Raw genomic sequence first — 27706 nt, forward strand, 5'->3', positions numbered from 1 at the left:
TCTGCATCACCCTTAGAGTCGCGCCTGAGCTCTCCAGCTGTTTCTCTGCAGCTCAACTTTGCCATCTGCTGCCACGTCTGTAGCAGCACGTCCCACTTACGCTTTCTACCAGGCTAAAATTTTCCACTTTTTCATGCATTCACCTCACACTATGTGGTTATCTTTGCTCTTTCCCCAAGTCCCATGATGCTATTTATTCTTATTTCTAATTTCCTATGTACTCAGCCACATTCTTTCCTTCTGCTTGCTCTTTCTTAAGCTCCAATTAGATTCCACCTTTGAAACCCAGAGATTTATTTATATTAACCTTAAAAATGCCTAGAAAAGCAAATTAAGACTAAGAAACAAACCCTGAGACATAATGAAATGTGCTGCTGAGATGGAAAGGGGCCATCAGAGCAGTCAGTTCCAGTAAAGTCTATTAAGAGAGTCTCTTATTAATCTCAGAATGATATTTAATTCATTCCTCAGGTTTCTCTTTAAAGGATTTGTATTCCTAACTCAGTGTCTGCCTATTTTTTTTTCAGTATTTCTTCCCGTTGTTCTTTTTTTTTTCATTAGCCAATCCCATGTTCAAAACATTCAGATTCCCCGTTTTTAATTTCTTTTCTGTACCTGCTCCATACTAATCAGGCAGTTCAGTCATTATCTCTTCATGTCAGACCTCCTTCACCCAATTTAATCAGTCATTTTGATAGAGACAATTGTCCACAAAGTGCCAGGGGCCAGTGAAAATTATTACTCAGACCAAAAGCTAAATCCTTCATTAATTAACCATCTTGCTCCATGGAGCAGAGCCAGACTCCCCAGATATAACACCATTCAGGCTTGACACTGACTCTGAACAAATTAAAACCCACACTTGTCTAGCCAGAGGCTCCTGGTGCAAGCCCGTAAGCACTGCAATAACTCCAGCAGCTAAGAGCACAGGAGGGAGGTGTTAAAGCCAGGTGATTTCAGGTCCTAGTTCTTTGCAGTTTGAGAGGAAGCAAAAATTGGGAGAACTGGAATTTTGTGGAGATGCACTGCAGTATTAAAGGAAATGGCTTTGCTTTTTGGCAGCTCTCCATGAGGTTTGGGGGGGCCAGAGTGAAAATAGGTGCACGGGCAGACCTGGCAGGGAGACCAGCGTGGGCGAGTTCAAAAGGTACCACCAGCTGTAGCAAAACCGTTCTCAAGAAAAGTTGCACCCCACAACACAACAGCACAAGCCCTGCAGCAGCTGCCAGGTTGCTTTTCTCAAAGTTTTGCCAGCCTGAAGCACTGGTCACTGTCAAGCTCTGCAGCTTATTCTCTGAGTCTTGTTTCAAGCTGCTTACGAGGAGGGTTTTCTTGGCTGCAGTGCTTTATGTTTATGCAAGTGCATTTCTTTGCTTTCCAAGGTGAAAGCTTCAAAAATATAGACTAACATTTCCTGGTGCCAGTGACATACCCTCTGACAGCCTTTTCTTTCTAAAAAAACCGCTGCTTTCATGCAGTTTTTCTTCACTAGTCCCAGAAATGCATTCTGGGCTTTCTGTTACTTTTGGAAAACTGTGTTTGTTTGTTTGTTTTTTCCTCCAGCTGCATTTCAAAAAGGCTCCCTTTAACCTTTCACTGAATATATTGACAACCAGGGTCAGTTCCTCAGAAATTACTTCAATGCATTTTCATTTAAACGTAACCCTTCCAAGATTCCTTGCTTGCAATTGCCACTCCAAACCCAAACCTCAGTCTCAGTAATTGGGGTAGATGAACAGATAAATAAAAGCACTCTGCAACATAAGTTACACTTAAAGCCTCCTTACAGCATCTCTGGGCTGCATTTCCACATGGCTGATCAGATCAAACTCACTTTGTTGGCTCCTATTTCTTCTGCCCTTGTGCAGCTCCCCAGAACAGGGTCTCCAAATCCAGCCAGCACCACAGCAAACGTGCAGGAGCATTCTCCAACAAGAGCCAACTCTGCTCTACAGAAGTCTTTAGTGCAGAGCTAATTAATACCCACCCACAAAAAAAAAAAAAAAAAAAAAAAAAAAAAAAAAAAGCTGTTTTGTTTGTATTCTCTTAAAGGAATACATGAAAACTGTGTGATTTTTTTTTTTTCCCCCTTTAATTCTTTACAGATTTGCACAGGATTTGTTCAGAGAGTCTCTTCATTTTCCCCCAACCAGGGTGCCAAACTCGATGTGAGATGGAGCAGGACCCCAGAGAGGAAACTCCTCTCCTTCCCCAAAACTCCTGCTGTGCCAGCCACTGCACGGACCAGAAGAAGATACCAGGGAGGCAAAAAGTCTCACCGCAGCCTGAGCATTACTGATGGGGAAGTCCAGGTCTGCCACGCTGCCCAAGTGCTGTTTCCGCAGCATGCTCTTGCTTCAAGTTGTCTTGACCTGGCGTGGCTGTAGCTCTGTAGTGTATCCCATAAATGATCCCCCCCAAGCATGCCCCTAGAATCAGTCCTTTTGCACTGACCCCACCAGGCAGGCCACCAGCACACCACTGAGGGGAGATGGGGGTTTACAAACAACTGGTATTCAGGGGCTATGGGGACAGGATAGAAAAATTTCCCTGGGGTTGGACTTCTGGGACGTTTCCCACCACTGGAAATGTGGCAGTCCTTCATTGGAGAGCTGGGATAGCACATCAGTCATTTCAGTGCCTGGGGAATAACTAACTCCTGTTTAAAGGCCTTAGGATATGGCAGAAAGAATGCAATTTCTAGTGGTAAATTACAAAGTTTATTAACGTAATCTCCAGATTGTAGTCTCCAAGGGTCATTCAAACATGCTGAATCACAGGCAGCATCAGTAACCCTTAGGTCATCTGCATTTTTTATTTATACTCACAACATTCCTGTGGCTTAATTTTTCTCTTGATTACATAAAAGCAATAAGAAGCTTTGCACTTGCTAATTTTTTATTTATTTATTTGCAGTTCAAAATTAAGTAGCATTCATTGTTATTTCTCTGCTCTTCTGTTCCTCACAGTATAGGTTGTATTCCAGGAAGAGCATTAGTAAAACACAGAAACAAACAAATTTAATTCTGTAATGTGGTGTTAGTAAGAATACAGATCCCAGAAACACCATTGAATAATGCATAAAACGCCTTTGAAAGAAGCTTCTTTATACAGAGAGCTTTAAAGGTGACATGGCAAAGGGTTTAAATTTTCTCTTTGAAGCTTTGGCCCTTGGTTTACAGCCATTGATATTTTGACAGCTCATAAGCATCTCTCAGTGCCGCTTGAAACAGGCCCTTTTCATTTTCAGTGCAGCCATCCTTTTCTTTTCCCCCCACCCCCCTCCCCCAGTGTCTACAGATGACACAGGAGCTCTTCACAGGACAAACATGTTGTTTTCTCCTTCGGCACCACTGAAAACTTTTTCCTGATCTTCAGCTGGTCTAAGGCTGCAGTGAGAAGCATAGACCACTATGGATGGAGCAAAAGCACTTTGGTGCTTCACAGCACCCTTTCTTATTTGTAATGTTGGCAAATTCCCATTGAAACAGAGACCATAAGCTACTGAGTCTGTTGACTTCAGTATTACAATGCCTACTTCTTTACACCAGTGAAGTAATGACCTTGCTTGCATTAGTCTAACAGATAGGAAAGGCATGTTCAGATCTTATAATGACAGCTGTTAGATAACCACTATGGGATTCAGAAAAGATCCCCTCCTTGGCCCCCAAGCTTTATCTCCTAGATGGAGTACGCAGTGGGGGGGGCATCTGTCATTAAAATAGTATCAGTTATTGGCAACTGGGGTGATACTTCACTGGGCTAACCTGTGGACAGTCTAGAGAAAATCCAGATGAGCCAGAAGACATGAGCTTATTAGGAACACCTGCACCAGGCAGTTCATCATAATTATATATTTCTGAACTCCATTGAACTAGTGACCTTGATATCACTGTGTATAACTTCATGTAACCCAACGAGGATGTGACAGGGTGCAGTGGCCCCACAAGGGCTGCAAGATTTATCTACTGGTGAAAGTTTTGGTTTCTCACATTGCTGCAGAGTGCCCTTCCTTGGGCCCTTTTTTGTGTGTGTGTGAATTGGCGTGAATTGCCACTCCGCGAAGGACTGCCCATAACCCCCCATTTTCTTTCTGAGCAATCACAAGCAGATGAGATAAGTTCATCTTTACAATCCCCATAACCATTTAACTCTTCATTGCTTCAAATCAACTTCACTAGACTCATGCCCTGGTACATGATCAAATAATAATGCAGATTAGGTATTTCCTTAAGCTGGGCTCATTAGATTGCAAAAAAGTGTCAGTTGCTAAAGTTCTCCAGTGTCCTGGATGTCTGTTCCTCACTACGTAGAAGCAGTTTCCAGGAACCACTGTTTAATTTTCTGGAGTGAAGCTGTCTGAAGTTTGCTTGAACCACAGCTTCGGTAATCAGCACCACAAACCAGTACCACTCCCACTACAATTAGCAGCAAACACCTTATGCCTCTAACAAAAATTACATTGGAACTTTTAATAGGAAGTGACAAAATGGATTACCTTTTCAATATGAACTTCCTTCTGTGTTTACCTAGAAGCAAAATAATATTGTCACAATGGCAGAAAGATACCTATAGTTCTACTGAATCAATCAAATGTTTTCATAAGCAAAGATAGCAAGTTACAAAAATTCTGTGGGTTAAGCAGGAAAGATAGGACCTTGTTCTGTTTTCAGTTGCACCAACGTCCACCAAGAGCTATTCCATTAAACTATGGGACCACATTACGAAAAAGCAAGGGCCTACAAGATGGGTCAGGACCATGCCCAGTGAACAGGTTCTTTGCACAGGTTTCCTCCTGCTGCCTCCCCACCATCTCCTCATCCTTGTGGTGGCACAGTCCTAGAGCATGGACAACAACTCCCCTAAAATTAACTGAGTGTTGTCACAGGGTCCATGGCAGATCTACCAGAGGATTAATCAGAGATACAGAAGGACACGTGCATTAGGCCAGCATTAGGAAGATTAAAATTTAAGTGCTGAAGGATACTTACGTTTCCAAAACAATGATGTCAACATCGTTATCAAAAGAATGGACACCACTAAGAGAGATACGCTGAGAATGACAGAGATGGATAACTGGAAAGAAGAAGAGGAAAAACTGAAAAGTCTGAGAAAGCATGCCTACTTCAGACCTATTCATGCAGGAGTAGGTTGCTGTAGTGGCTAAGAGCTCTAAAATATCTGCACTGGGCTGGAGTTTGCAACACTTTTCTGAGCTTGCCTGTACAAATTATGGAGAAAATGCATCACGATGATCATGATAAACAACATTAATTGCTTGTTAAATATTTAATCAATCTGTCTCTGAAGCATTTGAGCCTAGATTCATCCCACTTAATATGAACTTCTTACTAAGGTATCTAAACTAGCAGCTTAGTCACCTTCATCTTTCCCTTAGCTAGGGACAGGGAAGCATAAAAACCATCCCAGGTGCCTGGTCATGGCCTGAGGACACTACCTCTGCCTCTCATACAGAGGTGTGACGGGGATGAGTTTTTTTTGAAGTGTGCTATACAGGTGGGATGCTCACAGGCTTTGGCTCTGTTCACTGGACAAGAGGAAGATGAATCTTGAGCTTTAAACAACAGTTCAAGCTACTGGTTTGCAAATATTGCCCATTTAGTATGAATGCACTGAAAATCACTAGAACATCCTGCTGTCCTTTTGGCAACCAATTAGTCAAACACTCTTGAAACTTACTGGAAGTTTTACATCAACTTTCTGAGCATTGTTGTCTGAACTTGCTGAAGTCTCTGAAAACAAAAGAGACAGAAATCATTACTGGCACAGTCATCTGAAGGAGTGAGGGCCACTGTGGTTGTCATGGATTTAATCAAGGAAAGAGGAGGGCAAAATTTGGTCCTGGGTAAGAGAAATAAAGCGCCTTGCAACCAAAAGTGAACAATCTGTTTCAGCCACAAACTGCATATCAGGCGTTCATCAGGAAACATCAGTCTGCATCAAGGAAAGAGAAGGCTTCCAGAGATAGTCAGTGAAGTAAGACAGAAGAAACTTATCTCCTGTGAGGGAGTTTTAACTTCTGTAAGCACAAGATGGAGCAGAAAGCATAGGTAATAAACAAGGTATGAGTCTAACTGGAGGAATTGCCAAGGTTTAATTGTGGTCAGAGTAATATGTAATTGCTTTTGACACCTGCCTTAGTGCAAGAAACCACAGGAAATATATTTATATTCAGATTACTTACCATATATTTAACATAGGTCTATGAAAATTATGTTGGTTTTGGTTTCTTTCCTTTTATTCTTTTTTTTAATCTTAAGGAATTAAAAAGAAAACAGTTCTTGTTTTTCTAAGCTTTGGATATAGGAGTGAACTAAATGAATGCTCAAGTAATCTTGCAGCAAACGTTGCTGCTGCTGCTGTCCTACCACCTTAAATTGGCTAGTGAATTTAAAGTCACAGAAAGATTAATCTTGGCTTGGGCCTTGTCTCATTGTGACATGCTATGAAATACAGAAGTATTTAAGCATTTGGAGCTCTTCATCCAATACTTAATGTCATCTTAAAAACAGGAGTTGCTCAGCTTAGTGAATCAAAACCACAGCTGACATCTTATGACAGGAAAGTTTCTGTGCATTAGAGCATACCCTAACATATAGAAAGACTGTGATGAGTAGTACTTTCAAGGGTTTGACAAAAGAACTACCATGGAGCCCCCATGTTAGCAAAATGTGATGGGGACCAGATGAGTCATTCGCCAGGGCATGTATATGTAGCATGCTTATGTCCTCCAAGACCACAGAAAAGGAAATGCTGTATGTATGAGGCTCACAGAATGTCACGTGGCAGAGAGAGTGATCTGACGGTCACAAATAATCCTGTTAGAAATGTGGTGTGTTTTCTTTTTTTAAATCTCTACAAATTTAAGCAAATGTTTCTTGCTTTGTTTTGTTTTGATTCAGTGAATAACCTAATCTCCCCCAAATTTTTCAGTTCTGATCAGTTTCCTTATGACAGCTGAGCTGATTTGTTTCCATGTACCAAACAACGTGTTTGAATATTACCAAAGACATGAACAGGGCACAGGTAGCCCATATGCATGCAATAAAAATTTGTGTTGGAGTAGAAAAGAGATTCTGGCTGATAATAAATACAGCTAATAAAATCCTAGCAAGTTCTGAAAATCCCAGGGAGGTGTCAACATTGCACTTTGCCTTATGCCTGTCTTACAACATCCAGCTTTCCCTCACTTTCTCCATTTGATACACAGTAAGTAATTTAAAAAGAAAAAAAAAGAAAAAAAAAAAAAAAAAAAAAAAAAAGAATAGTTTAAGAAGTTCAGCAGGAATACCCCCAAATACACAAGGCGTGCATGTCTCACTCTGACACACATGTCCCACAATTCAAAATTAAGCCTTCTGGCAACATGCTTCAACCTGGTTGCTGGCAGCAGCTATTGGTGCTTCCTCTCCGTACCTGAAGGACCAAGGGTTGTCTCCTGTGTCTGAAGTTCGGTTGGCACCAGCAGGGCTATTGCTGAGGAAAGGCAGGCAAAGACAGAAGAGAAACTAAATGAGAGCCTGGTCAGCACAAAACAACTATCCCAGAGCTCAGTTTGCCAAACTGTCTGACAAATACTTACGAGAAAATATTTAACAATAAAAAAGGCAGGATTCTGCCTGGTCTTTACTTAAGCATGCCTCCATCAAACACAAACTGGACAGCATTCACCTTCTTTTCTAGTTCTCAAGCGGCCTTTCAGTACCTCTGAAACACTGCAATAATACAATCCTCATGCAGGAATATGTGTTTTTTTATTAACAGACGGTGCTTAACCGTGCTGCAGCGTTTTCACACATCGTGGTGGTTTGGCTCTCGGAAATAGCATGACGCAAGTTATTGCACGTGTGGGAATGTTCATTACTCAGTAAGTGTGATATATTGTCTTCTGTGACTCGTTTTATGGTGGCTCTTTCTAGCCCACAGTGACAATTTAAGTTGCCCCCAGAATCCTGGAGGTAAGACTCTTTCCAAAACTCTCTATTTACAACAACAACAGAACATAGGCATTATCCAGCATGATATCAGAAAGACAAGAAGTAAAACGATGTTGAGAAATGCTCACGAATGCTCAAGAGGTCAGTTAAGTCACTTTCATAAACTCTCTCCACGGGCATTCAGGAATGTTTTCCTAAACCCTATTTCTTCTCTAAAACTCTATATCTGTCAAAAGAAGACCTGCAAAAACCTAACTACTAAATTTCTAAGAGTTCAGAGACTCTTGGCACTAGTTGAAACCAAAGGTTCTCTCTTAACAGGTAAACATGACATATCCTTGATATGTCCTTGAATACAATTTATCTTTGAATACATTCTTGAATTTTAGCTTTCATTTTCTAAAATCCCCATTTGCAGGTATCAGGTGGGCAGGCTGTGACACCTGAATAACATGGGCTATTCTGCATTTATATTTGGCTGAGAGACATGGCGTGCAATTTCATGCAAGTTTGTTCATTTCTCAGTATGGTATGATTTCATATCCCATTTCCTTTTCTCTTGAGGAAATGACTGATAGTTGTGGCAATTTGCTGCTTTTTGTCGGTACCAAGGGCACGTGTTGGGCACTGGAGAACTGAGCCTACAGGCCACATCTGGCCAAATATAGTCAGTGAGTTTCAAAGCCAGCCAGTCAGGGAGTATTTGCAATGGAAAGCTCAGTGGATTCACAGTGATGACAAATGAGTTATCAGACAATTCAGCTTGGATGGTGACAAAGAGCAATTTTTAACTTCACTCAGACCTGAGATACCCAACAGTAGCGAGTGACTCAAAATCTACTTCCTTTAGAGGCCTTGAAAACATGTTTCTCATCTGTTGCTTCATCCTGATTTCTGACAATTTCTGAGTGGACCCCAGATACCTATTTCTGCCAGATGCAATAAATAGCTCTCAGTAAATGTTTGTTACACTCTTAAGAATTGTCAATGTTTTTGTTTATGACATCTTCATTTCTCTGAATATGCAACTTCTGATTTTCCAAAGTTATTGTACTCACCTACAGTTGGCACATCTTCTATCACAAAAGAATTGTTGGCCCATTCAGTTTTGTCTGCAGTCAGACCTGTACTGGGGAATTCAGTAGTCACTGAAACAAAATAAATACAAACGCTGGTAAAGATCACTGACTAGGGGGGTCTTCATACCGTGTTCAAATGCTTCTTGCCCCTGTGTTCTTTGTACCTTCAGGAAGAGGGATGGGCTCTGTTGAGCAGAACACATCATCATCTTCAGTACTCGTATCAGCTGCTTGGAAACCAGTTGAAAAGTCTGGGAGAGTAACCAGTCTGTTTGTAACCATTGTTTCTGGAAAAGTCTCACTTGGTGTCACATCAAACACTGTGGAAGCAACTGTCTCCAGCATTTCTACTGTTGGAGACTCGGTGGTTGCAGTTGCTGCCAGGGGGACATTGGTTGTCAGGAGGACAGCAGCCTCTGTTGTTACTTGAAAAGCAGAGGTTGCTTCAGGAGCAAGAGTTGTTGAGAAGACTCCAAAAGTAGGAGTCTTTCTCGTTGTTGTTGTCTTCACTGAAGGTGCTGCATGGAAAAATTGTAAGCAAGAGAAAAGTTAGATCAGAGCATTCACAGCCGACTGTGGGAAAAGCCAAAAGAGAAGTGAATGGAAAGTATCTATCTAGTAAAGTATTGTGAATGAAAGTGGGAGAATTGCTATTTAAAATGGTTGTCTAATGAGGAGAAAACAAGCCTCAGCCAGAACAACTCCCAATTCCCAGATTTGTGAGTTTGCTTTTATTTATTTTTTTTTTTCTGCAGGTTTCAAGCACCCACTCCCTGACCCTCTCACAGAAAGAGAAGGACCAGAACCTTGTGTGGCAGAGACCAAAAACCTGCAGAAGGCCCCAAAACTCACCTCTAGCCACCACCAGCTTTATGTTCTGTTTGATGTCGTTGAACCAACCCGGGATTTCTATGCGGCAGCAGTATGTACCTGCATCTTCTACCTTCACTTCCCGTATCGTGAGAGACACATCTCCATAGGAAATATAGCCCTGAAGATTGTACCGCTGAGATTTTCTGAATGTCACCCGATCCCTAGTGGTGTGCAGAATTTTGTTATTGCACTTTGAATTTGGGCATGGGCCTCTTCCCCAGCACATATCAGAGATGTCCTTCGCTCGTGCCACCTGGTAGAAGCAAGGCAATCTGACAGGTTGTCCTATTATTCCTCTAACAACAGTTTCAGATGTGGTGTGCACTGTCAAGGAAGAAGAAAGACAAGTGAGGGATTTTGGTGGTCTCAGACGTGAGACTGCCTATGCAGCACAACTTGGCAGGAAAAGAAACACCACTGCCTGCAGGCTGCCCACTTCTTGTGATCCTACAGGCTTTCCCTGGGAGCCTGTAGCAGCTGATGGCCTCAAGCAACATGGGCATCAACCAGGAGCTTGCAAGCATTGGCTTTTTGTTGCTGCTGCAGGGCTGAGTGCTCTAGCCCCAGCCAGCTGCTGTAGAGCTGCTCACAAAACACATCTCCCACATCAAACATGTGGTGACGTCCCAAGCGCAGAGTAGACCTGTGCAAATGGAATTTGGGAATTCTGCTCCCATCCCACCTCCTGTTCTATGAGACTGTTTGAAAGCTGTTCAGAAACCTGGTATGAAACGCATCTGGTTTTCTCAGTCCACCATCAGCTTCTTCAAACAGACAGAAAATGTTGTCATGGTTGCCTTTTCCTGACAGACTCAATAGCAGGATCCAAAATTCTTGTGTGAAATTAGTGCCTAATTAAGTTGGCAGAGCAGAGGGATCTGTCTAAGAGAACCTATTCTCATAAAGTGCACTGCTTTCTGTCCCTGAGAAAGCCCTGCCAACTGTCTCAGTTACCTTGCTGAGCACAGTGTACACAGGAACCTTAACAGCAAGTGTTAAACCACTGTTAAAAGAATAGACACACATTTTAATTATGCTTTTACTCATCATGACCAGCTTTACTTTGTGTTTAGAGCCAATACCCACTTTAGCATCTGGTTTGAATCTTTGCTACCTATTGTTCCTCCTTAACTGCCCGTGCAATTCCCAGATTTCCCTAAAAGGGATTTTTTCTTCATGAAAGGTACTGTACGAAAAACATTTACATACAGGGATAAATCTCTTCTGGTTTATATTCATCTTGTATGTGTTGGTCCTCCTATCTTGCTGCCCTTTTCTCCTGTATTATTATTTACATACAGTGGAGCAGGAACTAAGGGACCTGGGAAACATCCAGACCTGGTCCTCTGCTGCAGCAATAGGATCATCCCACAGATCTGATATCTCCTGGTCAGTTTGCTCACCCCAAAGAGAGACTTACAGCAGTTGCTGCTGTTATCAACAGCCTTGGCACTGGTCTACCAAACATTTCTATTTTGCCAGTTGTTTAAATGTCTTTTCTTTTGGCATGACTCCCAGATAGCAAACAGAGATGCTTCCAATTGTGTCCACGTCTCTCTTGTTTTGTCTTTAATGGACTATTCCCCAGGTGAGGTTTTAGTCTGTGGCAGGCTGCCTCACGACTTGTTATCGGGATGACATTTCAGCTTCATTATTGCTTATCCCATTGGCAAGATAAGCTGACTGGTTCAGGTTTCCACTGCTCCAAATGCTAAAAGAGTAGAAGCAGACAAAACAATGTGCAATATGGTCTGAAGGGCAGGAGCTTTTGCAGTGAAATGAATGTAGGATGTGCCAGAAAATGAATTTCCAAGTAAGGCTTAAGGTTTTGCAAGATGGCTGCTTGTTTTTCTTGTGGAAAGAGTAGGTTCATTTGCCTAGTTACAAACAGAGAAAACAAACAAACAGAGAAATACTCTCTTTATATGACAACAGAACAAAATAATTCATCCAGTTGACCTTGAAAGTATCCATAAAGGAGCAAAGAGTTAGTTTCTGGAGCAGGTTAACACATCTTTTCAAGTCACCAATCAACAATGATGTGTATAAAAGCAAGACCAGCTTGAACTATTCTTGGAGTTAACATCACCATTGTTTGAGGAGAAAGGGCGTATCTTCTGCTCTCGTTTCATCTCAGCTCTGCACAGTGCCGAAGCAGCTTCATTAAGTAACTCTTTAACAAATGAAAATCTGCCTGCCCTTTGTAAAAGGAAAGGCCTGAACTTAAAAAAAAAAAAAAAAAAAGGAAGACACAAGGCACCAGAGTGTCTCCAGGGTAGCTTCCCACCAGTACCACTGCTAGGAAGTTATTGTTTCTGCAGTTTCAAGTCCTCTTTCAAGAAGCTAGCATCTGTCTTCACTGCAGATTAGAAGGAAAAGCTTCAGTACTGCAACAGCCTCATTTCAACAGTACGAACATCTGCAAAGACTAAGTAATTTCCTTCTCAGCTGCAGCCTCTTGCACAGACACATTTTCCAGAAGAAATAGTAAGCAGGGTTGAATTCAAATTACTTTGAAATTAAGAAAGAGGTTCCTGAGACTGTTAAATTGTGACACACTAGTCTTACTGTAAGAGGAATCCTGCTCTTGTGCACAGCAGCGACCTGCCTAGGCATCCAGATCTGACCCAAGGCACTCTGAGCATCAGCTGTACCCAGACAGTCCCACTGTAGTCAGCAAGGTTTGCCACTCTAAATCCTTAATGCAACTGAGAGAGAAATAGACTCCAAATGTTTAATATTTCTTCTAAAACCATAATGTGTTCATAACTGCTCAGATCATATATATATACACACACATTTTTGTAAACAGTTTCTCTTGAAACAACCTTCAGTGATTGACAGCATTAAGCAGTAACTCCAATAGTTGCTGCTGTAATGGTTTTTTATCCTGTAGACTGGTCAATGGATGAACAAAGACATACATCCCCCAGTCAAGGCAGTTGGTTGAAAAATTATTTTTTTTTTTCTTGATCTCTTTCAGGAATAGCTTTTTCCATTTTTATCTAGAAGATACTTCACATCTTTTCCCTAGCAGTTCTTTTTTTTTTTTTTTCTCCTTAAAGCATTTGTACTGATGAAGTTGCAAAGAAAGTGTCTGATAAACAAGAAAGAAGCCTAAAGGCTAAAACTGCCAATCTGCTGTTTTCCAGAGTCTTACGACTACCCATTCTTATCATGGAGCTGGGTTAAAGAGAGGAGAGTAACAAAAAGCCACTCTCACTCTTCAGTAGCTCCCCATGCAAGAAAGTTTTTGAAGAGCAAATGGAGGCCAGTACCTCCCGTTTATGTTAAGAATGAAGATATGGCAAAGAAAGAGGCCTCCTGTTTCTTCTGCTGAGTCTGGTAAAAGACTGAAAATATATGGAATTCCCTGAGCTACAGCAGTGGTGGCAAAGCTCCACTTGCACAGCAGACACCATGGAAGTTGTTACCATGCCTCCATGGGGAATTAATCGCTGCTTGCCCTTCAGTGTCTTCCACCATTAACCAAACCTGTCCGCTACTTTTCAGAGTGACTTAAGAGCACTGAAGCTGCTGTAAATGCTATATTTGTATATCGGATGTTTCATCCTGGCAGAGGTTGGCCATTGGTATTTAGTTGTCTAAAATATTTCCTGAAATGCCTCAGTGATTTACAAGCACATCTCTCACTAGGAGCTCATGTCCCACTGAAAGTTGGTGACCTGACATTTCTTGAGCCACATTCAGCAATTTGGATGCTGCGTTTCTGAAGCCTAAATATGTATGCAGAAGTGCAGCTGATACCAACCGCACTTGCAGGACTCGGTCTCCCAAGTTACTCTTCTTTGACAGATACTTCTTTTAGGATTCAGATTCTAGATGGATGAGCACTGAAAGTTTGGGTTTAGAAGGAGAGGAATCTCCAGCCATGCTTTCCATGACAGTACACAGTTCAAGCAGCAGACAGCCCTCAGAGTTTCAGAAAATCCTTTCTTTATGATGTATATGCATTCATTATTCTGTCAATATTTCAATTCCCTGGCTCAGGCTGCGTCAGGCTTGTACATAGCGGAGGGACAGATGGATGAGCAAAACCAGCAGTACTTGGCAATAGTAAATTGATAATTTAGGGGAATAGAAGGAACTTACCAAATTTACAGACAGAAGAAACCACATACATTTTTTTAAAAGCAAAAAAGCATTAAGTTGAACTTTTGAAATTCTGAATACAATTACAACCTTTTTCACTGTAATGCATACATATACAGGAAAAACAAGTGCTGCTGTTTTTAACATTACAATTTTTTTGTTTTCTGAGCAAGCACACAAACAAGTGGGTAAAGACTCACCTATAAAGATCTGTATCATAATCCATCGAAACAACATGAAATGGAACATTTTGGCTGATGGAGACTCTGGGTCAATGAGCGGAAGGAAAGAAACCTAGATCTTATAGCTTCCAGAGATGCTGAGTGAGCCCCACTGAAGTATCATTTCTCCATTTCCAGATTTTATGTATTGCAATTGCTTCTTCCTGCCTTCTGGATAATAACTTTCTTCTCTGCCCTTCCAAGACACTCAGCATGGTACTACCACCAGAAATTTCTATATTATTTTTTCTTTGGTCTTTGCATGAATCTCTTAAGGTCAATTACTGCTGTGTGGTGCTGAGCAGCAAGCACAAGTTCTGTGTTTTTACAGTCCTAAACATGTGGCTTAATCTCCACTTCTGTCTTCTACTAAATTTTCCTAACCCGTTCACTGCCCGCGATTCTGCCCTCTGCTTGAAGGCCCCTCTATTTCTTTCCCCAGCTTTGTATTTTCTATTTCCAAAGACAGACTTGAAAGGACTCTAAAGATCTGCCACACCATCTCCAATACTCTTTTTTTACTCTGACTTTTTTTTTTTTTTAAACTCTCTCTGACCAACTGATGAAGATATTCATCAGAAGTTCTACTCTGGAAAAGATGAGTAATAGAGTGGGAATAACTCAAGGCATTCAGGACTGGACAAAGCATGAAGGAAGGGAATGGAATGGAATAGTGCTGTTAGAAGGGACCTACAAAGCCCCTTTGAGCCAATGCTCAGCTGATGTCACTGCAGGGAGCAGCTGAAACCCATCTGAGGCACTAATTTGATATTTGTCCAGCTACCAATTGCCATGACGTTTTTCAAAACAGAATTGGCCAGCGTGTTGCAGGTTGACTAGGGAAGGAAGAGGGTGAACGTGGCATTATGTCAGCTTTGTTTGTTTAGTGAAACTGGGCTTGAAAAAGGCCACTCAAAATCCAGCTGATCCAAGTATGCTGGGAAGAACTAGTAAAATCTGCCTCACTTTCTGCACTTGTACTGCTATCTAGTGGCTTCCTGCAGGCAGAGAAGGAGAGGTAGAGTGCTATCCCTTCAGCTCGTTAGCTTTGTAAGGGCTAATAGGCTGCCAGTTTGTGTGCAGGTGGATAATCTCTTAATGGGTGAACAGGTTCCAAGTGGCACCTGTACATCTCTGGGGCTTGTTTTGAAATACCTATTCCAAGATCCACTGACATGAGTGGAAATAATGAAAAAGCAGAGAGAGCTTCTGCCTGTATGTATTATATTGGTTATCTACAGTGAAGTTTTTGCTTTGCACAATCTTTGCAGTCTGTTTACAGAGTAACCAGTCAGCAGCAGAAAGGAAACTTTATTTAAAGTTATGGTTATCAAACAGTCTATAACTTTATTTTGCATAAAAAAAAAAAAAAAAAAAAAAAAAAAAAAATCTTATATAAGAATTAGCTTGAATTTGTCTGTAATACTAAGGAAAAAAATTCCTTATGAGCAAGCAGCTTTCATGATTAGCAGTCCTCAGGCTCCTTAAAAGCATGAGTGGTTGGAATTCAATGATTTTGGAAACTCCACGCTTTTTGTCTAACTGAATCCCAGTAGAGATGACTTAAAAGGTCAAAGTTGCAGGAAGCAGAAATGGTTAAGAAAGTTTTCTGAGATCTATTTGAGAGATCAGGTGAGACTTCCTCCAGCTCTGGTCATGGGCTAGAGCCCACAGACGCGACATATGCTCAGCTAGACAGAAGGAGAACAACATCTGCAGTGGGGACAGTAATTCTTGTTTGGTAGTTTTTGCTAATAGTCCAACAACAAAACTCTAAAACTAATAGATCCATTCAAGTTTCAGTACTTTCTTACACAAGGCAGCACATGACATGAAGACAGCTAATGGCAGAGTTGCCTTTCCTGCCCAGAGGGGTTGGTAATCACCTAATACTTGTGCTCCCACACTGAGTTCTTTAGTTAACCATGAATTCACCTCTGCACTTTGAACCTTTTTGGTTCAAAATACATCCCAGCTTGCCCATTTCCATCTCTTCCTTCCTCAGCAGGATGAGGAGATTTTCCCCACTCTGTGAGCCTCTGCAAGCACACTCACCTGCAATATCCCACCTTAGCCAGGCTCTCCAGGACTGCAGGGGAAAACCCTCCCAGCTCTACCAGCTGGAGGATGGAGGGAGGGATAACTGCTCCACTGACCTCAGCTCCCCACAAAAGCACAACCAGACCGTGGCCAAAAGTGTCTCAGCTGTTAACATAAATACCTCCTGATTTTATTATTGTTCCTTTACACCCCAATGACTAACACAGCTTTGTTCTTTGCATGGCTCCCTTGAAAATGGTCTTAACGTTAGGAGTTGGCTGTGGGTCAGCTATCCTTCCCTGTGGCAGCAACATCTGCTTTAGGTATTCCACACTGCTGCCTGGGCTGAGCTTCAGGGTGAAATTTGCACTGGTCAGTATTTGGTTGAGAGCTGGTCTCTCTCCTGCCTGTACCGCTTTTCTGTGCTTTCAGGAAGTCCTCAGCATCTGTTTCAAAACATGTTCTTAAGAACAGTCATAGAAAATTGTCCTTCCAGTGAATGCTGATCTGAGTGGGTTGTTTCTGCATAAACACTGCATGAAGAGTTGATTCATCCCCACAGGGCTCCCTCCATCTCTCAAATAAGCCAAAGCTTGGTGTTACAGAGAATAAAAGTCTAAATGGGGAGCAATACGGGAAAGGTAGTAGGCCACAGTTACCATTTATCAGCCAAAAGCCATCAAATAAATTCAGCACAAATTAGAGTTGTTTGGAACCTACGGAAGTGTAAAAGCAGAACTAACTTTCAGCTAAGATTTTGTGTAATGTCCCTAACTTCTCCATAAACTAAGAGAAAAAAGAATTTTTAAATTGATTTTACAGGGTAGTTACATTTTGTCTAGTTGCTTTAGAGGCCTGGAGGTGAGACTTTCCACCCTGAGAATTCTCAGGGCATATACAAGCCTGAGAAGAAAGCCACAGCAAGTGACATATTTTGCAGAGGAAAATGCACTTAGTGATGGTTCCCTGAAAGAAAGCAGTGAATACTCCATAGGCTCCAAGGAGCCATGAGGGGATGAACTTCTCCAGTTTATACTGGGGGTAGGCAGGAATTAGTACATTGCACAACTGAGCTGTTACCAGGAGTGAGCATACCCAGCTTTAACAAAAATTCAATGAAATGTATTTTGAATGGCATATATAATGCCATAGTCATGGCAGCTATGAGATTACTCCTCCCTTCAGATGGCACGGATCATTTTGTAGCTGGCATATACAATATGTGGTAAAGACAAATTTCAAAAATATGTGGGTTGTTTTCCTTTTGTGATTGAGTAGCCATCCCAGCACCTCCTCTTTTTCCAGAAAGGAAGAGAGAATTTGAAGCAGATAGTATCTGGTAAATTTATTTATTGTTTCTGGAAATTTCCATTCAAGCAACTAGGATTCCTGTCTCTGGAACAGGATGATAAAGGTTTTAATTAGAATTGTAGCTTTTATTTACTTTATTAGTATGGGGTGAATGATGCTTCAGAAGCCCAGTCACATTTAGCTGCAGAGCAGAGAGAGCAGCTAACATTTTGCAAAATTTTTAATGTCCCAGTGATGACAAAGGCACACATGCATCCAGTCCTTAGTGTATTGTATAAATGTTTTCCTCTGCATGGATCTCAACTTCCAGGGCACTTTGGTTGTCTGCACGTTTTGGTTTCCAAAATGCAACAGAGCTGCACAAAAGTGAAAACAATGGTGTTAAACAACAGACAATAAAGAGACAAAAGACCAGATAGTTAAATCAACCACCTCACTGGAAAAAATGTGAAATATGCAAAAACGCTTACTTAAATGTGACTAATGATGAATCATTTTTCCATTTATGAGAACCCATACTTGAAGTTTGCCTACTCCCTAATGCAATGAATTGGCAGTTACATTCATTTTTGTTTATTAACTAATGATGAATAGCAGTATTTATTAATTTGTTTTGCAATGTTTTGCATTAACTTGAGATTAAAAAAAGAAAACAAATTTAATGCATGTACAATGAGCATGCATCTAGGAGGAGTCACAATTGCTTCCTTCTGGGACCTAGTTTGTCCTATTAGCTAAAGCAGAAACAGAATACTTACCTTGCAAAGTTACTCATCTTCTTCATATTATGTAAATATCCTAAAGATCGTGCAGAATGAAAAGAAAGAAAAGCAAATAAAGTTCTTTAAACCATCAGGAACAACTAAAGTAACAGGTTCAGTGAGGAAAACAAAATGCAAGAAACTAAATTAGGGAACTTTAAGCAGAGGTTTTCAGTGTAGGAAATCCCCACAATTTCCATGAGGTCAAATTCATATGGATTGGCCTAACCAAGAGCCTCCAAGGAGAACATCTGGCACATGGAAGAAAACTGGACATAGTTCCATGAAACCAGTGCAGCTTCCTTCTTCATTGGGAAGGACCTGGACAAGGTGGCAGCTGAGGGATGGGTAGTACCCATGAGGAAACGAGCAGAGAAGGGGATGTGGGATTGTATCGCACATCTCCTCATCAGACCCCAGGTCAGCTGGTAGCTGTGGTGTCTGAGATGGTGAGACCATGCTGGTAGCTGCCCCAGGCACTGGGCAGGAGACCCAGGCAGGCAGCTGCAGCACAGCCATGAAGAGACATCAGCTTGTCCCCGTGACACAGAAGAGATATATGGCATTTCTCATGGCTGTGATTTGACATACCCAGCCCATTGTTGAATAACCACCTCCAAGAAGTACTTACGTCTAATGAGCAACAGACCCAATACAAGGACGACTAGAAATACCACGCATACTCCAGCGCTGATATAAACTGCCCCTTCTGAATGCTGCTGACTGTGAACTGGTATGGACTCGTTCTGTCAAACAAAACAGATTAGGATCAGTGGGACTAAGAGCAAAAAGCCCATACACGACCCAGAGGCAATTTGTGTATTTTGCAGCCCTGCGGTAAAAACACATTTGAGAGCAAGAGCCTAATTTGAGATAGAGGACTAGTTTCAAACAGCCACAATGCAGCAGTTGTGTGAACCATCCTGTTAAATATGTTTCTTAAGATTGTCAAAGTATCTGAAGTTATGGCCAAACCCATTTGTTCAGGTTCAATACTATTTGGTGAATATTTTTATTTAAATTTCTGATTAAAATATCTCCTGGTATGTTCCCCCCACACACATACACGTCTTTTTTTTTTTTTTTTTTTTTTTTTTTTTTGTCAGCTTATTCAGCAGCTATTCAAAGCTTTATCCTTGTAAGTGAACATGCCTTCACCTTGTGCTGGACTTCACTTAGGCAAAACTTCTCTCTGACACCAGCCATTAGGTATCTAGCCTCTAAAAAAGGCTTCCCCTTAAAAGCTGGGAAGATGTTGAAAGGCAGTGTGGTCCCTGACTTTCTGCACATGCAGCAATATGAATGCCCACAGTACATACTAGCTCATAGTACATAATATCAGGCCTTCCCGAAGGCTGTTTTTTCCTGACAAAATTTGGGTGATGCTATTGCCTGTTAACATGCAGCACGGGCTGGAAGACTCAGCAGGCAGACAGGGCTGCCTATTTGAAACCCACCCCATGGGCAATGCAGGTGTATCCCTGCGCTGTCAGGTAGCCCAATTTTGACTCTCCCCTATGTCCTCCATACCTGCAGGCTTGAGGTTACTTCTAAGTAGTCTGAGGTGCTCAAGTAAGAACCAGAGGCCTGAAAGGCAATGTAGATGTTGCTAAATATCTTCCCACCTTAGTAGGAAGGAAATACTTTATGCAAGCAAAGCGTTTTTCCCCCTTTAATAATGACCACATAAGTATTCTTTAGTAAGCAGTAAATGTGCAGACTACAAAAAACACATTATTTTGCAATCAAAATAAAGCACTACAAGTGAACTGCATGGCTAACCGCTTAATCTCAATATGCTATAGCACAACAGAAATTCTTACAGTCTGAGGAGTTTCTGAAGCAGAAACTGATGGCCACGTTTCAGCAAAGGATGCTTCGCTGGCACTCCCAGGAGCTGAGCAAAAGCAAGACAAACCAACACATCACTGTCACAGAAAGCTGTTCTGCCTAGACAGAGAGGAATTCATACTGCTGACCTGGGACCATCAAACCTAAGTACATCTTTCAGGAGTCTTGGATCTGCGTATCATAAAGAAGTTTGTGCCTTCAGAAGGTAGCACAAACCTCCTGATACTGGAGCCTCTACTGCCTATTTCAAAGCTTTGAGTTCCTTCCAGGAAATGCTGCTATCTCAACAAAGAGCCTAGAAAGTTGGAGTTACCAAGGTGGGCTTCGGTTTTCATAGCCCAGAAGAGGCAGTGGATGCCTAATGCAAAATTAGATTATCTGATCAAAATCGATTAACAACAGCTCAGGGCCTTGAAGGAATAAGTGGTGTGGGGCTGCAGAAAGCAAGTGACACTTTCGAAATCCCAGATCACAGCTATGCGAGAAACAGCCTGACTGAAGTGTGATATGTTTCCATAATGACATGCAGCAGATTTTGAGGTAATTTCCCAGAGTAGTTTTCAGTATTTAAAACAGAGCTATGAATGGCTGTCTTCCACATCATCTCAGTTTCTCCGTGCTGTCTGATGATACAGGCCCTCCTGAAAACAAAAGTTCCTGTTCAATTTATGACAACCCCAGGTGGTTCCTGATGTTTCAAATGGTTAACCTTATCCTAGAAGCTTTATTCTGAAGAGTGCAGTATCATCTACTTCACTATCCTCTTTTTTGAGGAAGACGCTGGAATATTCCTACATCAGAGGAACAAGGCCACCTGCCTTTTCAAATCTCCCTCTGCACAAATGTGCACATATTAACTTGCATTCTTAAAGCACAAAAAATTGTTCCTTGTTTTCCAACAGCTAAGATGTCACATGGTTAAGAAAACCCGTGAGCAGTAAGACTGGAAGACAGATTATTTGCAACTAGAATAAAAAAGGTCTGAGAAAGTTTTCACTTCTTCTTCCAAAAAGGAAATGCAGCTGTTGTCACATTTTAGTGTTGCTTAACTAAAAATAAAAATATTGAGATCAAGGGATAAATACAAAGGGCATCCCTGATTATTTTTTTTTCCAAAATCCTAAGAATAAGCTATCATTAGACTACGAACTCTCCCACATATACTGAAAATTAAAGTTGGCTTTTACAGACTGAAAAGGATACAGCTTAGTGGGTATATGACAGAAGTGTACAAACTTACAAGTGGAACAAAGAATCAGGGTAAGGAATAGTCGTTCCAACACAATGAAGGGCATCACCTGAGACTATTAAATATACATGTACTACAGAGGATACATCCAGCCTCTGAGACAGTTTAGAGCTGGGTAAAACAATACTTTGGTGCTGTATCATAAAATTCCTGCCCTGTTTCTACTGTCTGCCTTGATAATTTACAGGTAATGGAGATGGGATCCTGAATTAGCCCAATAACACAGCTCTATGTTATATTACATTGAGCAACAAATAATTTGTTTAAATAGTGAGCACACATGCAACTCCTAAAACCTTGGATTTCATTGTTGATGGGATGTGTTTTCAGATGACAAGGTGAAAACAGTATTTATTTTTTACTTTTTTTGTATATAATATATAACATACATTAATATATGATTATATGTGATGTTTTATAATATAATATTTATATATTTTATTTTTATTATTATTTTCTTATACCACATGCTGAAAAAACAGCCACCATGAAAACAACACTTGCAGCAGCAATGTATCATCTACTTCAGCCTAAAAACTGGAAACAAAGTTCCTCTCACATGTACAGGTTCCTTCTGCTGGGCCTTCTATAAAATGCCAGGTAGAATTTACAAGCCAAGTTCTGATCTCAAATTCTGTGGTAAAGTTTAGTAAATTTTAGCCCAGACATTTCTAACAACTTGTTTCTTTCTTAAGATCTCCATTTGCAATAGAGCTTATATATGCTATTGAGATTAATATTTGGAAAAAAGTTACCTGAAGTCTGTGTAGAGGTGTAAGTGTGAGGGCTTGCAGTAGAGATCCTAGCTGATGTGGTAAAATAAGATAAAATAAATAAAATAAAATAGCAAAAAGCCAATACACATTATAATTAATTTAGTGTGCATGCATGCAGTGAAAAAGAGAAAATGTTTCTGTAAAAAGTGTGCTAACACCAGCTACACATGTACACCTGTGAGCCACTTACTCCATATATTAGCATGCTTTTTATAAGTAGAGAAAAACTAGAATCAAAGGAGGAATCGACTTTAGAAAACCTTGTTTATATACATTTGTGTCCCTGGGCTTTACTCCAGAATCTAGCAGAAAAGGATGGAGCACTGTCTTCTGTGAACACCACCCTTTCTCTGGAATTCTACAAATAGTGCTTCTAAGAAAACTCAGTAGCACTGCACACCATGAAACAAAGCACCATGTTTGTTTGTTTTACTTTTTTTTTTTTTTTTTGACTGCACTGGGATTACAACATTATGAAAGATAGCTTAATTTAAACAGCACTCGTGGCAGTTCTGCCAGTCATCCAATGGATGACCACAGAAATCATTTCCACCACAAGCCTCAAAATCCAGACTTTACCAAAATAGTACTCGCACAGGAGAGCTCATCTACACTCACCTTTCTTGATCACAACCTGAAGATTTGTTAGCTGATCATTGAACAATCCCGGGATCTCCACGCGGCAGCAGTAGGTCCCGCTGTCCGCTTCCTTGGCGTTTATGATCGTGAGGGACACGTCGCCCGCATGCAGCTTCCCTCTCAGCACGTACTTGCTGTGGGACTGATATGTCACCTTCCAGCCGTCTGTCCAGACAAGAGTCTCGGAGCATTTGGAAGCAGGGCAGGGGCCACGACCCCAGCACATCGACGTGGTGCCGCTTTTCTCATTAACTGTGTAAGAGCAGGGCACGGTGATGTTCTGTCCAACCTCTCCTGTCACAAGTAGCTCTGACACTGCGGGGCCTACAGGCAAAAGCACAAAATGTAGTTGTTGAGCAGAGAGTGTGCAAGAGGAATTTTCTAATACATCTTGTGTGATAAATGAATCCATCCTGACAACAACACCAGGCATTGCTGGATTAGGTTTTTAACAAAAAGATGTGAAACCCAGCGGGACTGCTGCATGGTGAGGAATAACGTTCTGGACAGTGCTTTTGTTCAGAAAGTGTCTGTAGCCAGAGGAACAAGAAAAGTGTTTTCTGCAGTCTCTGTTGGCAGGCAGAAAGGTGAAGCCAGTACAGAGTTTGGATCTGCACAGCTCTGTGGCTTCTCTTTAGCCATGTCCAGTTCGATAGTTCTTTATTTTTCCCTTAGTTCAGATTTAATCCAAGCCAGGCATAGGGGAACAGAAAGACATTGACTTTCATTAAAACCACTGTAGGAAACACTTTCTCCCTTTCAATGAAAGGTCACTGATTGGCAGGTTTTATCAGAATTACAGCTGTTTCCTTTCTTTCTCTGATAACAGATTTGGCCAGTTCCTATCAGATTTTTCAGAGCTTTGCTGAGAAATTTTATACTTTCTTTTTACACTAGTTTATTTTTTCCCCTCATTCTTAACAAGTTTCTAGCTTGTTCAGTTCCCATTAGAGGCCATTTTGGGGTTTCCAGAAAGCTATTTCACACTATTCAAGTCAAAAGACAGAGATACAGCAAGCCATAGCCCATTCATCACAGCGAGATTATTTCTTTTGCTGTATTTAAACCACTTTGGTCAGTATTCCATTTCAGATAGTTTTAATAAAAGCTCTGTTAAGTGCCAGCCAAAATCACATGTGCTCTGGTGATCCAGACTGTCATAGCCATGCTGTAACTGCTTTCTTTTAACAGGTCACACAGGAGGGCTCCTGAGATGTACATCCAGCCTTGAAGTATAAGGAAAATTTACTACTACGTTTTCCTTATCAAGTCCATTAGCATTGAATCAACTGTGTACATTGATCTACCCACATTAGTATTTCAGGGATAGAATTCACTTCAGCAAATATAGAAGTAGTTAATATTTTAACAACTAACTATCTCTATTAAAAGTCTAACCCTATATATCGCTGGGAAGGAAGGGCTCTCCCCTAGGCAGTTCAGCCAACATATGTCGGTAGATCCCAAGCACCCTATGGCTTGACTACAATTGTTCCTTGCGAACAAGCTATCTTGGCCAGCTCATCTCAGTCATTTTTCTCTAAACTAATCTATTATAAATAATTCTCATACAAAAACTTTGCCACAATAACATACTAGAAACTAATATCTGGAAATAATGTAGTTTATTTAATATAAAAAGTAATCCCTAAATTAATCTAATCATGAAAGGCTTTAGAAAGAACTAGAAGAAACAATGTCCATAATATCCCTTTTCTGTCTGTTGAGCATATCCTACCACCAAATTTTTAATGTCCATCTGCCTATATCACTACCTTTCTGCAACCTGTTTTCACTGCTAGTGACTTTAACAATGTTTTCCTAGAGGGATGGTTGTTTCTCAGAAGAAGAAAAAAAGGAGAAATCATAGATTTGTCTCAATACGATTTCATCTTGTCTGAAAACCACTAGAAGCTGCAGCTGGCCTCTTCCTTGTCTACCTAAGCGTTCACATTCACAACGCCTGTTGAAGTGAAACATCCATTTTACATCTTTTCTAAAATGATTTTAAGATTTCTGCTAGTCTCAGAACATCATTATCTAAGAAAAAGAAAAACAAAAGATCGTTCACAGTAAGACTAGCAGATGACCCAAGAGGCAGTGTCTTTAAAGCCACCATAGCTCCAACACGATTGTTTTAAAAAGAACTTCAGAAGAGTATTGAGCCACTGCGATGAAGTTATATTTTATTGCAAAACTGCAGTTTCTGTGCCAAGCAACCCTCAGAAGCATTGCTGCATGTTACCTCCATCCACTCCCGGCTATTTTTTAGGCCCGCTTAGTTACCTGTAAGCAAGGTCAGAAGAATCCAGTTCAGGAAGAAATGAAGAGACATTGTGGCTGAAGATGAGGGACACTCGTGTTCACCCTTTGTGCGCCTACATTCAAGAAAGCCCGTCTTTTTCATAAACTTCTGGTTTTACTTCTCAGTATTAGCACGTCAGCTTCAGACAGGATGATGCCCTTTAGTCTGATCAGGATTGCCTTTCCTGTGGTTAGTGTTAGTCTCTAATGTTGCTGTTGGTGATACACACAGCTGAATGCTTGCTGACTGTGGTTTGACTAATAGGCTAAAATACTTAGCAGTACTTCAAAAATATACTTCTGTTTTTTTGTTTTGTTTTTTCTTCACTAATCCGCGCAATTATAGTAGGAGAAACTTTTGTCAGCTTCACCAAGCCGAGAGCTAACAATAATACAATGCTCTGCATTGCTTCCCATACCATTTTCTTGCCATGGTATGTAAAATTAGGGGGAAAACTAGTCCAGGCAATGGACTGTCATAAACAGAAAGTGTTTGACTTGGAACTATTAATCTAGCATTTAATAATTAACTTTTGGCTCTAATACTTTTAAGTAGTTCAGAGCTACTTTGAGCAAACGTGATTTTTCTTGTCAAGCTGTAATTTGGTAACATTAGAAACTTCCCTACCATTTGAGAGTTGTAGCCTAAGCAGAGCTGCTATCGATCATCATCCTACTCTTCAACGTCCTGCATATATCTGGGCTTTTACACTATAAAGTAACACAACACAGAAGTCACTTAAAAAGTAGGGTGGAAACTATGTTTTCCAGGCTCAATGCTCACTTTGATAAAATGTTATTGAAATGCATCTTTTGAAATATGGTGTTGCCTGCCCACTTCCCCTGTCCCTGGATTCCCTAACTCATCTTGAGGATATATACTATTTTAATATTGTTTGGACTAGAACTGCAGATGTGATAAAGCGTGCTTGATCTCCAGCCAACAAATGTTCTTTGCTGAAGCAGATAATCTACCTCATACCCTTTTATACAGACAAAAGCAAGTTGTAAGGAATTATTTTTTATAAATAACAAGCAGCAGAAGTGCTTCCAAAAACATACCCTAACCATAAAGCTAGGCCTTATCAGAACCAACGCAGCCACCTGGGACTGAATACCTTAAATGCAAGCAGAGTCACTGAAGTAACAGTTTCTTTCAGTAAAAAGGAGAAAAAATAAAGGACAAAAGTAGTCAAGGGCAGAGGAACACCAGCAGCAAACCTGAGAGAGAAAGCTGAGAAAAAAAGAGGGAGAAAGGGTGATTTTTGTACAAAGTGGGTAAAAGCAGATTTAGGTCTCTGTGTAAGAAAACGCTTCCTCTTTGCTTTTTTTTTTTTTTTCTGGGGAAATAGAACACTGCAGTCAGCTGTTACAGGAATTGTTCTGAACATTACCAGCAGTATCCTAAAACTGCTCTGCAAGGGTGGAAAAGGCAGGGCAATCTGACCCTGGCAGAAGGTTGAGGACTGAACTCACCCCAGCCGTGTCAGGGCAGGGTTCAGCACCAGCTGAACTCCTCCTGGTGGCTCAGCAAGTGACCAACATCAACCAAGAGCACAGCGCAAGTCCCCTCTACCAGCTACCTCTAATAGCGAGGGAATCATGACATTTAAAATGCTTCAGGTTGTTTTCACTTTCCAAGAAGTGTCCACAAACATGATCCCCATTTACTTCAATATTTTCACAGAAGAAAAAAAAAAATCATTACAATTTTTAATTACTTGTGGAGTATTTTGAAACTAGACCCACATACCATACATGCATGATGAACAAAGAGGAAAGAAAGAAAGAAATTAAACATGACAGCTTTTTGAATGGCAGAGTAGAAGCACCTGTATTAAGCTAGTTCCACAGCACATGACCAGTTATCCAGGATGCACTGAATCTATTACTTCCATCCACTTCAAAAAAATTGCAAAGTAGATACCCAATTAATTCCTCTGACTTGTGATTGTTTTAGCTACCTACAAACAACATAATTTAGATCTAGTCCAGGAAGAAGGAAGGAAAGAGTAGTGTTTGTATAGAGGACAGATGTGTTAACTTTGTAAAGTTATACGTTTCTGAAAAACATACTTCCACTTCTTATTACTCATATTACACGTACCTAAATTAGCAGGTGAGATCCTCCAGTGAGTCATATGTTTGCATCAGTTCATTCCATCTTCATCTGCATTGAGTTCAATTCCCACCACCCAACAGCTAAGTTCTGTCTGCCCATTTAAATAAATATGCATTTCTATAAATAACTGAATTATCCAATAAAAAAGAGACATAGCTTGCAAGATCACTCTGTAAAACTGAGTTTGAATGAGTTCCCTCACCCATGAAATCCACCCATTTTCTCTTTTAGCTGTATACACTGGAAAAGTTTTGCATGGCAAAAAGACAGAAGTAGGATTTCCCCAACAGGACGCGTTGGGTAAAGAAGCCACTTCCTCATTACGAAATCCTCCTTTCCCTTAAATAAACTAGTTTTATTTAAACATGGATGATACAGCTTCCCCTTGACAAAATATTTCAAGGGTCTG

The 27706-nt window shown here is 40.8% G+C and overlaps 1 protein-coding gene across 1 annotated transcript; it reads right to left on the bottom strand.

Annotated features, from left to right (window-relative positions):
* Positions 1-2891: 2891 nt before the first annotated feature.
* On the bottom strand, positions 2892-25441 carry LOC101802211 (uncharacterized). The gene is given in 17 exon segments (XM_038186534.2): positions 2892-3389; positions 4499-4529; positions 4992-5076; positions 5701-5753; positions 7438-7497; positions 9017-9106; positions 9202-9555; positions 9890-10234; positions 14224-14440; positions 17272-17383; positions 18354-18393; positions 18988-19102; positions 19887-19943; positions 20180-20253; positions 22212-22262; positions 22851-23195; positions 25158-25441. Coding segments are annotated over 17 exon segments (2223 nt in total). The 5' UTR covers positions 25279-25441; the 3' UTR covers positions 2892-3316.
* Between the last annotated feature and the right edge of the window lie 2265 nt (positions 25442-27706).

The sequence above is a fragment of the Anas platyrhynchos genome, chromosome 14 (assembly GCF_047663525.1).
Source record: "Anas platyrhynchos isolate ZD024472 breed Pekin duck chromosome 14, IASCAAS_PekinDuck_T2T, whole genome shotgun sequence".
In the NCBI taxonomy this organism is placed as follows: Eukaryota; Metazoa; Chordata; class Aves; order Anseriformes; family Anatidae; genus Anas; species Anas platyrhynchos.